We start from the raw sequence: 17,421 nt of genomic DNA on the forward strand, positions 1-17,421 counted from the left end.
TCACTGACCCATATAAAGCATATACAACTCTAGCAGAAGCACATTCAAATCCTAAGGAGAATCTTTAAACACACATGGAAAGCACCTACAGTACAACATATACCATTCTAGCAGGAATACATACACGCCTCAGTGGGATTCTACATGAGTTCGTATAAAACTCTATGGAGACGAAAGTAGCAGACCACAGTGTAACTTACGGGAGAGAGAGTGTCCTCCCTTGGGCAAGTAGTCGAACAGAAGTTGGTTCTCCTCTCCAAGCATCTCCGCCCCCAGAGATAACAAGCTGTTTTTGCTCATGAGAGCGGCACGCAGATTAGCGACCGAGCCCCCTCTCTCCTGTGCCACGACCTCGTCCCTCTCACCGGACAGAAACCCGCTGTCCCCCGCTGCGGCCTCCTCCTGCTTTACCAGGAGGTCCATGCGCTCGCTCCGGCTCTCCGAAATGTTAGGCTCCAGTACTTCTGCACCTTAAAGGGGAAGTGAGGAGTGTTAATGAATTAACCACACACACTACACAAGGATGAAATTTGACTGTTTTGAAAATAAGTTCAGACCACCATGTGTGTGAATTTGGTACACACAAAAAGAGTCACACAGAATGTTCGTGACTAACAGCCTCGATCAACATTCATTTTCAATATATGGACAAACAGATCTATAACATTTTTCTTCCTCAAAATGTTTCCTTTATACAGGTTTTGAATGACACAAGGGTAAGTAAATGATGAAAAACGCAATCTAGGGATACAATTTAATAAAATTTGTATAAAATTTATAAAGTATAATATAAATGTATAAGTATGTATAAAATGTAAAAGTATAAGTATATTTTTGCTATGAAAAATATATTTAATTTTAATCTTTTCAAACCTGTTATGTTTACAGGTTTGTAACATAGGCCTACACATTTTTTCCAATGCAACATGAGTATAAATGCTTTAAAATATATTTCAAAATATACAAAAAATTGCCAAAAATATATTGGTGAAAAATATATATTTCAAAATATATTTAAGCACATATATTTTTGGGCAATTTTTTTGTATATTTTGAAATATATTTAAAATTATATTTAAAAATATATTTTTTTGCCGTGACCAGTGTTGGGGAAAGTTACTTTTAAAAGTAATGCATTACAATATTAAGTTACTCCCAAAAAAAGTAACTAATTGAGTAAATAATGCTTACGTTACTTTTAAGTTACTTTTGCGTTACTTTTTCTTACTTGGCTGAGGCTTGATCTCTTTCGGGCCTTGCAGGTGTTTTTATGATTGCAAAAATGTCAAGCTCTGTCCTGCCATCTCCGTTTCTGACTCAAACTGTTCCCGATCAGGCACACAAAGTGCGTAATTCTACGTTAGTATGTTCAGTTTAATTCAGTACATCATTTTATTTTTAAATTGAATTAATTAAACTTAAAAGTAACTTGGATTACTTTTTTTAAAAAGTAACTCAAATATTAATGTGTACATTTATAAAGTAATGCGTTACTTTACACGTTACTTCAGAATAGTAATATTACTACGTAATGCACGTTACTTGTAATGCGTTACCCCCAACAATGGTCGTGACTTCCCTTAGACCAGTGGTTCTCAAACTTTTTCAGCGTGCGTTCCCCCTTGTGTACGATGCATTCCTTGGCGGCCCCTCAAAGAAAATTTATGACAATTTTGTTCTAAAACATAACATTTTAATTATACAAAACATATTTAAGTATACAAAGTAGTGGTGTTGGTTAATAGCCTTATTTTTTTTTTAGGTTTAATTACACAGAATTTATGAAAAACTAATGTATTATATAAAATGTCATAAAACTGGGGCCCCCCTGACACCATCTCGTGGCCCCCAGTTTGAGAACCACTGCCTTAGACAATACAAAGGCAACAAAAAGTATGGCTTTCAAAACACACAAAAATGCAAACTTTTCTTTTAAAAGCACAAGGACAGCTGCTTGGATGTAAGGAGTCCAGACTGCAAGAACAATGTTTTTAAAAAAATTGTTTACCAGGCGAGAGACAGAGCTTGTTTAGACTAAAGTGACAGCACAAAGAAGAAGGACATTTCAAAACGACTGTCAGTGAAGCCGACGCTTCAAAGTCGGATCTGCGGAAACATCAGTGTGCGTGAATGACAGCCCAGATGACAAACCGCTGTAGTCACGGCACCGCAGGAACCGCCTACAACCTATCGTACTTCACACCACTTAATTACACCTTACATTAAGACAGCAGACACCCAGAAAACATACAATTGTACTCTCTCATACACACACACATCTGAGATCTAAGGTTTTATACTGTATTTCTCAACCCTATGAGATCAGAGAAATGGAGAAAGTATGTGAATGTATGAAACATAACGAGTGTTATAAAGCATCTCCTTTTCCACTCATCCGAACACCTTACAATGCCAAGCGTAGCAATCCTCTACAAGGATTCAGCTCTTTCGAGAAAGGCGAGCACATATTAACATGACACTGAGTGTGAGATGTATGAAGCCATATAAGCCCATGAATAAGAACAAGTCTCAATTAGTACCATGATTAGTCAACTTGATGCTCTTTGACAATTTCCGTTATTGTTGCCAGACTAAAATTTTAACATAAATAGAAACACAGGGCTTGGTCCACTTTGCAACTTATTCAAGCAACCCAATTAAACAGGAAGTGGCTGCCTGACCAACATGTAAAGCTACCAAGCACACTTCCTTTTCACTTGGTGTATAGGGCAGAGTTTATGTAAACTAGATCATGACCCAATAATCATCCTATAGTGGAAAAGACCTTTCACATAACTAAAAAGCAGTGTTGGTCCACAATGGACAAGTGCCTCACTACACATTTCTTAAAGGGGACAAAGAATGAAAAACCATTTTTACCTTGTCTTTGTTGAAGAATGGTAGTTTTCCCCATATTCACGAACATACAAAAAGTGATAGACATGCTAAACATCTCAGTATGTTTCAGGTTTTAGATGTATGCATTTTATTCAAAGCAACTTAAAGTGCATTCAAGCCATACATATTATAAGTATAAGTGATTTCTGGGAATGAACTCATAACTAGCTAGCAGGTTTTTTCAGGTTTTTAAAGTGGTAATTTACAATTTTTTTGCATTTTCATGGTACCCAAATTAATAAATTTTAGTTTGATTGTTTCATTTTGAATATTATGTGTGCCACATATGTGTACCACAGAGTTCTGGATAAAACCTAGATAGTATCTACACTCAAAAAAATGCTGGGTTATTTTTAACTAAGAGTTGGGTCAAAAAAGGACAAACCCAACCGTTAGGTTAAAATAACCTAGAAAATGTTTATATGGATTATAACAACCCAGCATAGGTTACATTACAACCCAGTGGGCTGGGTTCATCCAATTTTGACCCAACACTGGTTTGAAAATAACCTAGCATTTTTTTAGGGTGCATATAAACTTCTAAAAGTCAAATGATGTAAAATAAAACATGCAAGTCAAGACAAATCTGTGATGCATAGAAAAGTGATTGAAATCATACATCAGAGTAGGGTCAGGGTCTCTTACAATTTAATTTCAAACATGTACATAATGTTGCAGTTCCTTATAAAGTTACCAGCCATATATGCACTTGTTGCTTGCCAAGCATGTGTGCAATATACTGTATGTCTCACATCAAAGCAAGACTAGAGATGCTTGCGCTTATGAGACACAGTAATAGAATCACAAGCATAATGGATCATTTTCATTTCAAATAATTATGTACTTTTATTAAACTGAATTTTTTATTTTCAGGCGCATATTAAAAATGTAAGCAGTCTTCTAACCTTCAAAGCAGAAGTACAAGTTAAAATCTTGGAGTTTTCAAACAGAAGTCAGTTCAAAATTAAATAAATGCATAGAAAGGTAGAATGTGGAGAAAAAGAGAGCAAGCAAACCATCTTAACCATCGAAAATTTTTACAGGATTTGTTTTAATGTGTGATTTATTAAATGTTTCTCATCCAAAGATCCAGGGCAGCACAAACTCTTTTTTATTGAATGTGTGTTCATGAAAATCTAACTAAATGTGTACGTGTGAAAGGGTTTAGCTCGGTTGCCACTGGGGAACATTTTACTAAAACCAATGGATTATACACAAATCAAAGAGGTGTGTATCAGTGCCTGTCTGTGTTTGTGTCTGAGGCAAAGTGTGTAATGCCTGCAGCCATCATACAATTGATCCTCTGAACCTGAGCTTTACAAATAATCATACAATAAGCCTAAACATAACACATATCATTGCGTGTGTACTAGGGTTGTGACAATTAATCGGGCAAATGCGCGTTTTCTCAATGAATGAATTTGAATGAATTACGGTGAAATGCAGCCACATCCAAAAGCCAGGGGGCGCTCTCGCTTAGAATCACCATTTGTGCCACAGAAGAAGTAGTATACCAAACACTATTCCAGGAAATGTCTAAAGGAATATTTATATCGCTGTTCTTCAGATTGTTTCAGGTATTTTCATGATAATAAAGAATATTTTAAATGATTGTGTTTGACGAGTGTTGCTTTTGTTAAATGCACGTTATAAATGAGTCAAACTTGTAGTGATTTTAGATTGATAAGGACTTCCTACTGATCACGGAGCCGTAGTACATGCACAAGCTGTGCATGAAACACTGAATCGGAGCCTTACGATTCAGAATCGATTTTAGACAGGTCTTTTTAATGGGAGAGCGATGCATCGATGCACATCCCTAGTGTGTACCCAGCAAGCAATAGCCATCACTTAACTATAGACCCGATATAGAATAATTATGAGTAACCCACTTCTAGCCAATATAAACTTTGGTTACATGTCGTTTTTGGTTAAATAACTTACGAGATGTATGATATTCCATCATGTAAGTAAACAGTAATTACAACGTGTTTAGTTTCATTAATTTATTTATTTTCATTTAATGTTGGGCTATTGTTAGACATCTATACAATTTTGCCTTGTGTTAACCCAGATGTCTGAATTGTGTTTGGATGGTTATCACTGGGGTAGTACCCTTAAAAAAGGTCCTACACTCTAAAAACTCCTGGGTTATTTCTTCAACCCATATTCTGGGTTATTTGTGTTGGGTTAAAATTATGGGTTATTTTTTCAGAGAGTAACCATTTTCTGGGTTATAGGGCTAATATTTTGACCCAATTCCTGGGTTGTTTGGGTTTCTGGGTTATTTTTCAAAGGTTAACCCATGTTCTGGGTTAACGCCCCGCCCCCCGCTGTTCTGGAATTTTCTCACAACAGTCGATTGAAATAACTGCCACCGGAGTTCGCGGCGCGCTCGATCCGTTTTGGCCTGGGCTTCTTCGTTGTGTATTCAAGGTAAGCAAGTATTTTAAGTGTCAATGTAACGTAAACTTTCTGTGTCCATGTCCCCGTTGCTTATCTCATTGTTATAATACCGGAAAAAATACGATAAGTACAGGGCAGCTATGACTTCGTGCGACGTTAAGAGGGTTAAGGGGGAACACCGGACGGGAAACACCGGACGAGAAGCGCCGCGCCGTATATAAGACCACTCGAGGTAACGTTATCCCGCACTTTCTCAGATTATGGCCAGCAATATTGTTATGTTTAAGGACATTATGGAATTAAGATATACCAGTACTATGTTATGATTGTACTGTATAATTAAATACAATCGTTGCTGAGTCTGCAGTCTGAACACTTTACCTCAGAGCGTCCGTAAACTGAATGAATTTAGGATATCACCTGAAAATCCAATATCAACCAATTTTCATGAAAGTAGCTCATTTCTGTAAATGAATGTAAAATTTAATGTACATTACAGCACATGGTGAAGTCTGTATATACATTAACGACGAATTTGAGACAAATAAGTGTAAATTTAAAACTATGTACATAGCGCTCGGCGCCGCAGACAGACGCAAAATGGCGCCGCCGGTACACACACATACTGTACCCTGTCTCTTCGTTCCCTAGCTCCCGAGGTCGTGAATCAGTTTATCATGTACACAGGTTCGGGCACTGGTAAGGACTTTAGCTCACTTGACATTGGGACACTGTTCACTTATTATCCTGTGATGTGGCTGCTTAAGCGTGTTGTGATCACTCACAGCTGTTACTCATCAACAACCGGCAAAACCAACCGTTGCGTTGCTTTGAGTTATGTTTACCAGCTGCACCATGCTTATAATATTATACAGTGCTCTACTGGCTGAAGTAGTGAGATTTAAAGAAGCAGGTCAAGTCTTCAAATTGTTGCTAACCTCTATATGTTTTCTCCAGGTCTGTTTAAATGGACAGCTTTGTCACTGATAAGCTAACTGAGTGGCGGCTGTTTGAGCTGACAGAGACATTTTTGAGGTGAGCTTTTTACTCTTATTGCCCTCATATCATCTCTCTATACCTAAACATTTTAAACATTTTTCTTTAAAGGAAAACTACACCGTTTTTCAATATTTTACTATGTTTTTACATCAACTTAGACAAAATAATACATCCCTGTCTTTTTAATGCGTGCAGTACATCGTGTACAGCATGTCGTGAATGTGTTAGCATTTAGTCTAGCCCCATTCATTCCTTAGGATCCAAACAGGAATGAATTTAGAAGCAACAAAACACTTCCATGTTTTCCCTATTTAAAGACTGTTACATGAGTATTTACACGAGTATGGTGGCACAAAATAAGATGTGACGATATTTTAAGCGGATTAAAAAATGAGAACTATATTGTATGGCAGAAGAGCACTTAGTTTGCAGCACTTTGTCCTCTGGTGCAGTAACATCACTCCTGTGAACTCTCTCATCTTTTTTAAAATCAGTGTGATGAGTGATGATGTTACTGCACCAGAGGTCAAAGTGCTGCAAACTAAGTGATCTTCCGCCATACAATATAGTTCTCATTTTTATCAGCTTAAAAAATTATTTAGTGCCACTAGATTTACTGGTGTAACTACTCATGTAACAGTCTTTAAATAGGGAACACATGGAAGTGCTTGGTGGCTTCTAAATTCACCCCTGTTTGGATCCTAAGGAATGAATGGGGCTAGACTAAATGCATTAATAACGCGCTGTACAAAGATGAACTGCATGCATAGAAAAAAGGATGTATTATTTCGTCTAAGTTAAGGTAAGAACATAGTAAAATATTGAAATACTTTTTATTTAATAGGGCTTAAAGGGATAGTTCACCCAAAAATGAAAATTCTGTCATCATTTACAGGCCATCTACAGGGTTGAGAAGAAGACTATCCGGCATTCCACTGAAGAGTCCCTGACAGCGTTCATACACCAAATGTCTGTAAGTACAATGGACCAGTTTCTCAGCACTACTCTGAGAGAGAATATTCTTAATTCTATAACTATACTGTTCATGTGAAAGAAGGCTATACAAGGGACATATTTCATGTGGAAGCTAAAGGGTGAATCCTGGTTTAAAAAACAACTTCAAGGTTCCTCGCAGTTGTATTTCAGTTTTGGGCGATGCCATCTAGGGTAGCAATCTGACTAAAAAGTTAAGTTAAAGATGTTAAGTTTTATTACTCAGTGGTTCTCAACCCACATTTTCTTGTACCCACTCAAAATGAAGACACCAATTAAGAACCACAGCTCATTTGGCTTCCTTGTACAGTTAGTATCAGCATTATAACACAAACTGGTAGTCTATTATCTTGCTTACAATTTACGTTCTACACAATATTCACTTTATATCTTTCTGTCTCTGTCTGTTTTAGGTTGGAACAAATATGGTGGAATACAGTGGCGGCTCGTGACTGCTCATCAGAGGATGCGCTAATTCAAAATAAGTGTTCAGATTGTCACATGTGTGGTTCCCTTTTCCAAAATATGTGTCCTGCGTGTCGAGAGATCCTGTGTGCATCACGTGTTTTGTCAAAATAAGTGCCTGCTGCACACGCGTCAAAACCGTTTATGATAAAAGAGACGCTCATGTTTCTAAAATACACGCCAGACACTTCCTTAACAGTAAACTCTTACTACGCATGAGATTATGCGAGTATCTGGCAAACGCGAGCATCCGTTTTATCATAAACCCTTTAAACGCGTCTGCAGCAGGAACTTATTTTGACATGACACGTGATGCACACAGGATCTCTCGATGGGCAGAACACATATTTTAAAATTACAAACCACACACATGACAAGCTACATACATGTTGTGACGAACTTTGCATCGAGCATCCTCGAATAAAGAGGTCAACCGGCCAGCACTGGTGGAATACCTTCAGCAATCCCAGCCGTTCCCCTCTGGGAGATCTCAAGCTGCACACAACCAATGTTTGAAGACTTAAAGCCTCAAGTTCAATCCAATTATTGAATGTTGTCAAATGTTTGAGAGTTGTTTATTATTCTATTTTTCCTTTCTAATGTTATTACAGTGTGACCTAAAATAAATAGGTCCAAGTGTGCATTTTTATATAGAATTTAATTGAATCCAATAAAAATGTAAAACTGCTTGAAGTGTGTAAGTGTCTGAATTTTTCTTTTCTGAAATAAGGCATAGTTACACAATTTAGGTTATCTTTGACCTTTGGTTAAAAAGGATCTACTAATTTCTGGGTTTTTCCACCCAGATATTCGGGTTGTTCTTTTGACCCAGAAGTTGGGTTATATTAACTACAATTTTGGGTTATTTTAACCCAGAAGTTGGGTCAGGTATTTAACCCAGAAGTTGGGTCAAAAAGAATAACCCATTTTTCTGGGTTGAAATAACCCAGAAATTAGTTGGTCCCTTTTTAACCCAGGAGTTGGGTCAAAAATAACCCATTATGGGTTGTTTTTGACCCAGGAGTTTTTAGTGTGTACTCTGGACCATTTAGGTACAGATATGTATACATTTGGTACCACTATTTACTTATGAGGTACAGAATGCAAAGGTGTACTTTTTAAAAGGGTACCGCCCCCAGTGACAGCTTTTGTTCTTTTATTCTGGAAGTGAAGAAGAACTGATAGTGCTCATTCTGTTCAGAAAGTTGTCATCTGTGTTTTAAATAATGTCGAAACACAGCATAAAGTAATGGCCAAAAGTGATGTCCAACTTTGAAAAACTAACATATTTGCCTTACATTCAAGTGTATTGTTATTATTTATTTTTTTACAAATATTATACACATGTTGCATAGTTGCACTTGGAGTAGGGCTGGGATAAACGATTATTTTTTTAACGATTAATCTAGCGATTCTTTTTTCGATGCATCGATTAATCTAACGATTCATTTTGTCAGTCCGATTCGACTTCGATTCGATTCGATTCTCGATTATCTCCCCATTAATTAACTAATAGCAAGTTATACATGTTGATTTACATATCTGAATGTAAACATTTCAATATATCTTTATTGCTCTTAAAATTTCAAAATAAAAAAAGACTATACAAGTGCAAAATAATGCATTCTTAGACAGAGGTAGCATTCAGTAAAGCATTTGCAGTGCATACTGTGCAGTTAAGTAACCGTATAAAAATCTCAAGTTCAAATTACTTTATTTTACATGCATTTATGAGCAAAACCTCTTCAGTGTGCCTTTTGATGGTCTGTGTAATTTTTATAACTAGATTTGTTTAATCCACATTGTTTTCGTACTGTTCTAGTCCATTTAATGACAGATATAAACTTAAGATAGACTTATTATAGACTTAAGAAGCACATATATTATTAAATCTCTTTCTCTTAAGTTTGTTCAAATAGATTAGGACTCATTTACTGCTGGACAGAGAGTGAATGAAAGCGCAGTCTTCTGGCAACAGTGACATATTACATTGCTTTCTGTTAAATTGCTCAAATGACTGTTTAAAACACACTTGGCATCACATTCATGATTTTATGGTAAAATGACACTTTTTCGCGTAAATCCACGAGCATTTAAACCATAAACAAAGCAATTTCGCTTTAATTGAGCGTGAGCAGCGCAGCAGAACCACGCAGAAACGATTGCAGCACTGTTGCTACAGAGCCGCCCAAGTATTTGCGGCTGGCTCCGACCTCCGTTTATATCCGTTTCGAGCCGCGAGCTCGCGCTGCTTATGCAGCGGGGTGCATGCTTGTTAACATGGGCGCTGAGAAAACCACGCGCCGCGCGGCCGCAGCCACTGCTCACCCTTGCTGTGTGAAACCGGCGTGGACTGAAGCAACTCGCGTTGCTACTACTGCGCCGCTTTTTTGGGTCTGACGAATCGACGCGCATATTTTGCGTCGACGTATTTTTTGCGTCGACGTCGTCGATTACGTCGACGCGTTGTCCCAGCCCTAACTTGGAGTGTAGAGCTTTGTGATAAATGTAGGAAATGACAACACATGTGCAAACATAATGAGTCAAATTGTAGAAGAATAACTTTTTTAAACAAGGATAAGAAAGATTATTAAAATATTTTTTTGTGTTTGTAATAGAATAAAACCAATAAATTTACTTGTCTACACTTTGTACAGTACACCTCATATTTTGATGTAACCTGCAGGGTCATTAAAACAAAATATCGTGCAAATATGCCCTCCAGACATCACCTTTGGCCTTTACTGTTTGCTATCTGCAGTTGGGATGAAAAAACTGTCGACAAGTCAGCAGACAAAGAAAAAAGAAAGCTGAAGACAGAAATGAGCAAAGAGCGGACAGGTCACGCACACTAACAGACCAACACAAACACACACAAGCAAAGTTAATTAAGTTGGGGGAGTGGGGAGATGGGATGCAGGAATTCATTAGATCGCTTCACCCTTCATCTGTGGGCTGGGGCCACATGAGTCAATCAATAAAATGGATCTGCTGCTCCCAAATGCCCCGAGACCTGACGCCCACAAATGAAGAGAAGAGCGACTCGCCCCTCCTGACCCCCATCTCTCCCCCTACACACCTGCCTCGACCCCTCACCCTACACAAACACATTACAGCCAACACAAACCATATTTTTTAAACAGCACATATTTCAGTCTGTCTGTGGTGATTGAGGGGCTTCTCCTAATATACTGGCATTCATTACGGCCTACTCAACGCACCGTACTGAGATTCCAGAGGGATCATTTACCCAGAAATGTTGTGATGTGCATCTAACAAATGCACAGGTTAACAAAGACCTACAGAGTCTTCAAAAGCTTAGTGTGACATGTACAGTGTTCCTGTAGCTCAATTGGTGAAGCATTAACAATGAAAAAGTTAGGGGTTTGATTCCCAAGAAATACACATATAGATCAAATGTATAACTTGAATGCACATAATGCCAAATGCATAAATGTAAATGTAATATAGTACAACATATGAAGAGTTTGGTTCCAAAACACGACAAACCATTTAAAAAAAAAGAGTTACCACCAAAATCAGTATTGTATCATGTCAGTATTAAAAAGTCAATTATTCATTTTACGCAAAATCCGATATCCACCATGTTATTCTGTCATCTTTTCTCCCTTTATCCCCAAAACGCGATTAACGTCATTCCTCCTTCTTTGCAGAATGCAATAAATCTGCTCAACAAATCACAGTGCACCATTCCACTCATTGTAAACAACAATGGCAGCAGTTTGAATGCAAGAGTTTTCTTAATCTACTTTGTACTTTGTGAACAACAAACAAACAAGAACAAAATAATGCTTTTGATGACATTGATAAACCTGTGGTAGTTTTCTGTGGCGGAGAAGAAACGTAAGCTATCATAATCGAATAATATACCAGGGGCGCTGTAAAGGGGGTGTAAACAATGACAATTCTCGGGGCCCACGAGTAAGAGGGGGCCCAGAGAAGCCCCCAAAATTGTGGTGTTAAAAAAATATTTAATAGTAAAAATTATTAACTTTAAATTATTCTATTTGCTGTTTCCTGGTATCAATTTTTTTTTATTTGTTTAGGAAACACAAACGTCCGTGGGCCCCTTTCCCCCCTCTCAATTATCATAAAATGGTTCAGTCCGCCCAAATTGTATAATCCAGGCAACACAGCTTGAATTCACTTATAGCGCCGGCAAAATATCAACTTGGCAAAACTCAATTTAAACAGCGCAAAATGACTGCCTGTGGACGTTATAGATAGAAATGATTATATTTCTGTTTTTATTCACACAATAAATATTTAAACTAGTTTTAATGGAAATGCATGTAGTTTTAGGAAAAGTCAGGGAGCAGCAAGGCTTTATGATTTATTTACACAAAGTTATTGACTATGCAAATTTCAAAACGGTCAAAATGACGCCTTGTTCGTTCTAGTGTTAAAGATAATTACCACACTGCAAAAAATGATTTTCAAGAAAAAAATTCTTAGTAGTTTTGTTTTGTTTTCAGTAAAAATATCTAACATTTCTTAAATAAAGATGCTTTTTCATGATGAGCAAAACGACCCAAGAAAATTTATCTAGTTTTTAGACCAAAAATATTAAATTTAAGTGATTTTGTGCATAAAAAAAGCAAAAAAAATCTGAAATGGGGTAAGCAAAAATATCTTGAACATTTGTCTTGAACACTAAATTCAAGAAAAATTCAAGAAAAATTTGCTTACCCCATTAACAGATTTTTTTGCTTGTTTTATGCACAAAATCCCTTAAATGTTATATTTTTGGTCTAAAAACTAGACTTATTTTCTTGGGTCTTTGTACTCAAGAAAAAACATCTTAATTTAAGAATTTTTTGATATTTTACTGAAAACAAGAAAAAAATACTAAGAATTTTTTTTCTTGAAAATAATTTTTTGCAATGCATATGTTTAAATGTTACGGTTAAAATGACTGCTGGTGGCCGTTATTGTGTTAAAAGTGCATGATAAGGGAACTCAATTTTCTCCCCATGTTAGGTCAAGAAAACGCTGGAAAAAATAACAATACACAGTTTTAGTTAAACGTTCAACACTGCAAAAATTTACTTTCTTACTTAGTATTTTTGTCTTGTTTTCAGTAGAAATATCTAAAAATTCTTAAATTAAGATGCTTTTTCTTGATGAGCAAAATGACCTAAGTAAATGAGTCTAGTTTTAAGACAAATTAATATACAATTTAAGTGAAATTGTCCTCAAAACAAGCAAAATGATCTGCCAATAGGGTGAATTTTTTTTTTTGAAATAATATTTCTTTTTTCTTAAACACTTAATTCAAGTAAAATTTTCCCACCCCATTGGTAGTCAAAATACCATAAAAGTGCATGATTTTATGTAAATTAATATGAAAAAAGTCTCAGCTGTGTTTGGGGCCCTGTCAAGATTCTTTTCATGAGGCCCAAAAGACACTCGGGAGAAGGAAAAATGCCGGCTGTTACTTGTTCTCACACGACAGCATCAAGCTTCTGTCATGCTAACACATTGACCCCAGGGGATCTAATGAAAGACGTTAAATTATTTTACGCGAAGTCAATGAAAATCAAGCAGCACCAAAACATTTTACAGCGGAACGCTGTCAAAAAAGTTCAACGACGACTTCCCAAGGATGACAGCAGCAATGACAGTGTTCTTAATATAAGTGAGTGTTTTGATTAATGCCATTAATGTTTAATCAGTGTATACCACTAGTCAATTAAATGAATATAACATGGCAAAGATGAATGCACATTTATATAATGATTCAATAGATTTATTGCATTTTGTGGAAAAAAACAGGTTTAATAATAAATCTTTGAAAATCAAATATGGATTTGAATTTTTAATGTTATTATAACCTAAAGATGCTATGTGAAAGTTTGTAACAGAAAATAGTGGCTTCATCTTGTCACTTTCTTGGTATAGAAAACACATTTTACCGAAATTAGTCAAAATGGATTTATTACGTTTTGGAACCAAACTCTTCATATATTGTTATAGAAGGCTAGGCACACATACACATGAGACTATATAAGATCCTGGGGGTTCCTATAGGAATTTTATAATACATCTATGGAAACTTAAACTGGGGGCATGCAGCATGTACTATATATTATACACATCACTAACAAACTATAAATCCAAAATGCTATCAATGCACCAAACTATCAATGCATTACACTAAAAATTCAGGTCAAATGTCAACCTTACCATGAAAAAATTCAGGGCTCCAGACTAACTTTTTTCACTAGGAGCACAGTGGCCCCCAATTGAAAATTTTAGGGGCGCAACCAGAAAATTTTGGGGCACACACTGTAAATCAACATGATATCCAAATATTCACATTTCTACTAATTTACACTGTATTACTAATAAATACTTTAATGATGGATGCAGAAAGTACAATGTGCTGTTTTCAAATTCAGTGTCACATCACAAAAAAAGGTTAAATTTACTGGTCGCACTACAGTATGTGCAACTGGATGTAAAATTCAGTGGCACACTCTCAAATTTTGGTGGCAAAATGCCCCCATTGGCAGTCTGGAGCCCTGAAATTGATCTTTTACCAAAAGTTTATAACCGTACGTCAATGCGAGGTCTCTAAGTTTTCAAACATCTTTCCAAATAAATTTCTATAGTTAGGTAAGTGCAGCTTTCAGAATGGTAAGATCCATAACAGAAAAATTTCACATCCATAATGTTGTTTCTTCGCCATTCCTCTACAAATATTAAATTTTCTTTGAAAAGCTGTCCCTTCTCCATTTGTTGGATATTATTGCTTCTGGTTTGTGCATTTTAAGTCACAGAATTCCTACATGTTGCCTCCCAAATACTTGTGTTGTCCTTTTTCACGCCCAAAACGCATTTATTTTCCATTATCTAAACTAGAAACCATGAAGATGGACTGATATTTTCCTCCATGAGTCCAGACATCTTCTTACTTGAGAGGACAGTCCTCAAATTTCCGGGTTCCAGTTTAACGCCGGGTGTGCCTCATACATCTTGAAAAGTGAAGCCGCTGGCTCTTTGATCGCTCTCTTGTGGCTGGCTACAGTACAAGTTATAAATCTCACTCACTTCATTCAAACGAATGTGACTCTGCTCTAAATAAAAAAATATTTACACCTCCAATTAAATTTTCTGAAAGATGGTCCTTTAAGGTACTTGTTATCACGCTGATATATGTTGTTCAATTGTTTATTTTTGTGATAAGTTTCATTTTAGCTAACAATTTGATTCTATAGAAAAAGGACATGTCGTTATGCTTGGCATGGTTGAATTGGGCGTGGAAGTTTGATATCGGAGATCTGTTCCTGGCTCCACAAACAATTCCTTCTGCGAAGGCCTTGGCTCCAAACTGACGTTTTACGTAACATGGTGGCGACCATTGTCGGACATTTTTTGCTTTAATTCATTACAATGGAAGGATGTGACGTCATGTCGTCCATCTTTTTTTAAAGTCTATAATAGGTCAAATCTACCTTGACGTTATCAAATAGTATGACTCAATCATTCCATTATATGAAACATCACACGTTCTGTTCAATCTACAGTAATTAAGATGCATTTTATATCGTCTGGACATTCAATAAGACTGCACAATGAAATACATGTGGGATTGTTACGCTATTGTTTCCGATAGCAGCTTAAGGAATGTTTTTCAAATCTTTATTTACATGTGTAGTCCCCAATCTTTAATGGCCATTGATTGAAGTGTTGTGTCACAGCGAGTGCGATTACAGTGAGAATAATGGCCTGTATTGTCCCTGTTCGCCTCGCAGGAGACCGAGTGAATCAGTTTGATTCTTGCAAAGATCTCAGTTTAATGTGGTTGCCATGGCAGCCAGGCACTCTTGGCTTCAACATTTATGCTAAATAAAACACCCTTTTAAGAGTAGACACAAATAGGCGGACCCGTGGTGTTGGCTTTGTGTTCGTGTGTGCGCGATTGTCCGTGCGTAGGCGTTCGCCAGTTCGAACGTATCTGTGTGTCGCACGCCGGTATGTAAAATCTTGCCACGAGAAAAATTGCATTCGGGAAAGTAAATAAGTGTGCGTGTAAAAATCATGCACGGTGGCTAATGTAAGACCTTGTGGTGTGGTGCTGAATGCGCGCTTGGTCTCTCAAAGAGCTTTTTGTTACAGTGGAGAGTGTGTGATGTGTGAGTGTTAATGGTTATTGGAGGGGATGGGCTCTGGCGCTTGTCTATTAAAGCACAATAAAGGAAAGAAACGCACTGAAAGACGAAGAGAAAGGGGTCAGCTGACGGGGTTTGACCCCGTGACCCTCGGTTCCAGCTGCGGCGGCGATGCCGGCCCTCCCCGGCTGAAACTCAACACTGCCTTTTGTTTCAGGAGGTCTGAGGTGTCCCTGGATGCTCTCCATCGTGCACAGAGATCAGGTTTACATGCACACACACAGACACTGCGGAGTTTGTTTCTGTACGGTGATAAGAGACAGAGCTGTTTAACCTGTCATGTTTAACTCTTATCTACAAAATCGTTACATCAGAACTAGCAACGCACACTCATAAGATACGATAAACGCCCCCTTAGGACACCGAACGCACACAGGCGTACACACGCCGCTCATGTGTCCGGAGGGCTTATGGGTAGGAAGGGGAGGAGGAGGGTCAGGTCTGCCTTTCTGGCGTGGCCAGAGTTTAAAAGGGTAAAAAGTAATTTCCAAGGAATGGAGGGAGTGAGACACTAAAAAAGCCGAAGAATTCGGAGGCAATTTAGAAGCAGTGTGGGAGATGAGAAGAGAAAAAAGAGGAGGCATGGAAAGTAAAAGAGAGGTTGTTATTCCGCTCTCTCTCTTTCTCTCTCTGTTGTTTTTAGGGACTTATAGGGCCACAACCTTCAATGAGAGAAAGACAGAGAGAGAGATAGAGGAAGAATAAATCAAACAAACCCTGAAGGCTAGAAAGGAGGGAGAAAGAGGAGAGAAGTGTGGGTAATGATGGAGGGGGGAGCTGAGTGGGCGATGGAGAGGACAAGAGGGTGAGTGCAGGCAGGGGTGGAGGTGGTGAGGGGGTGTGTGGAGGATTGCAAGGCTCAAGGTAATCTAGGGAGTTAATGCAGCTTAGCAAAGCAGGCCTGCGAAGAGAGAGAGAGAGCACACAAAGTGGCAGACAGTGCAAGCAGCAGAAAGAGAGAGGGCGTACGAGACAGAGAAAGACAGACGGAGAGAGAAAGGGAGGGCCGGAGCGAGTGGGAGAGAGGAGATCTTGGGGAAAATGGAATGCTGGGTGGAGAGGGGAAGCAAACACGCAGGGCTTTGTGCTAAAAGCACGACTCTGGGGAGGGTGCGACCGGTGCTAAATCCAGAACAAGGTCCTGAAATCAGGGTATTAAAAAGGAGGCAACTGGACCGGCCCTTTTAGCAATCATCACACAAACATCCAAATGAAAATTTCCACATTGATGAAAGATACGTGACTGTTGTGTCGAAGATGATGACTTCGGTTTAACATTTGTACAATATTTGATTCATATGTGGAAGTCCAGGGATCCTTGTTGTCTTCTGGAGTCATGTTTGGGACCTGGAGATGGGGTACATGTTCATATATAAGATATATTTGTGTGTCATTTGGTAGTGAGGAATGTGCGCTTCCCATTCCCTCATCCTCTTCTCGTAGTTCTTGTGTAACCTTTAATCTG

The 17,421-nt window shown here is 37.8% G+C and overlaps 1 protein-coding gene and 1 long non-coding RNA gene across 4 annotated transcripts in view; one reads left to right on the top strand and one right to left on the bottom strand.

Moving 5' to 3' along the window:
* zbtb46 (zinc finger and BTB domain containing 46) overlaps nt 1-17,421 on the bottom strand; it is a 100,579-nt gene that overhangs the window by 23,711 nt on the left and 59,447 nt on the right. For all 3 annotated transcript variants that reach the window (XM_065286312.2, XM_065286309.2, XM_065286311.2), the window contains exon 3: nt 201-470. In XM_065286312.2, coding sequence (XP_065142384.1) covers nt 201-470 — 270 coding nt within the window. The remainder of the gene's footprint in view (nt 1-200; nt 471-17,421) is intronic.
* Nucleotides 5,035-8,436, top strand: LOC135775807 (uncharacterized). Its single transcript, XR_010543941.2, has 4 exons — nt 5,035-5,334; nt 6,262-6,339; nt 7,199-7,276; nt 7,710-8,436. It is a non-coding gene; the product is annotated as an uncharacterized lncRNA (long non-coding RNA).

The sequence above is a fragment of the Paramisgurnus dabryanus genome, chromosome 21 (assembly GCF_030506205.2).
Source record: "Paramisgurnus dabryanus chromosome 21, PD_genome_1.1, whole genome shotgun sequence".
NCBI classification, from domain to species: domain Eukaryota; kingdom Metazoa; phylum Chordata; class Actinopteri; order Cypriniformes; family Cobitidae; genus Paramisgurnus; species Paramisgurnus dabryanus.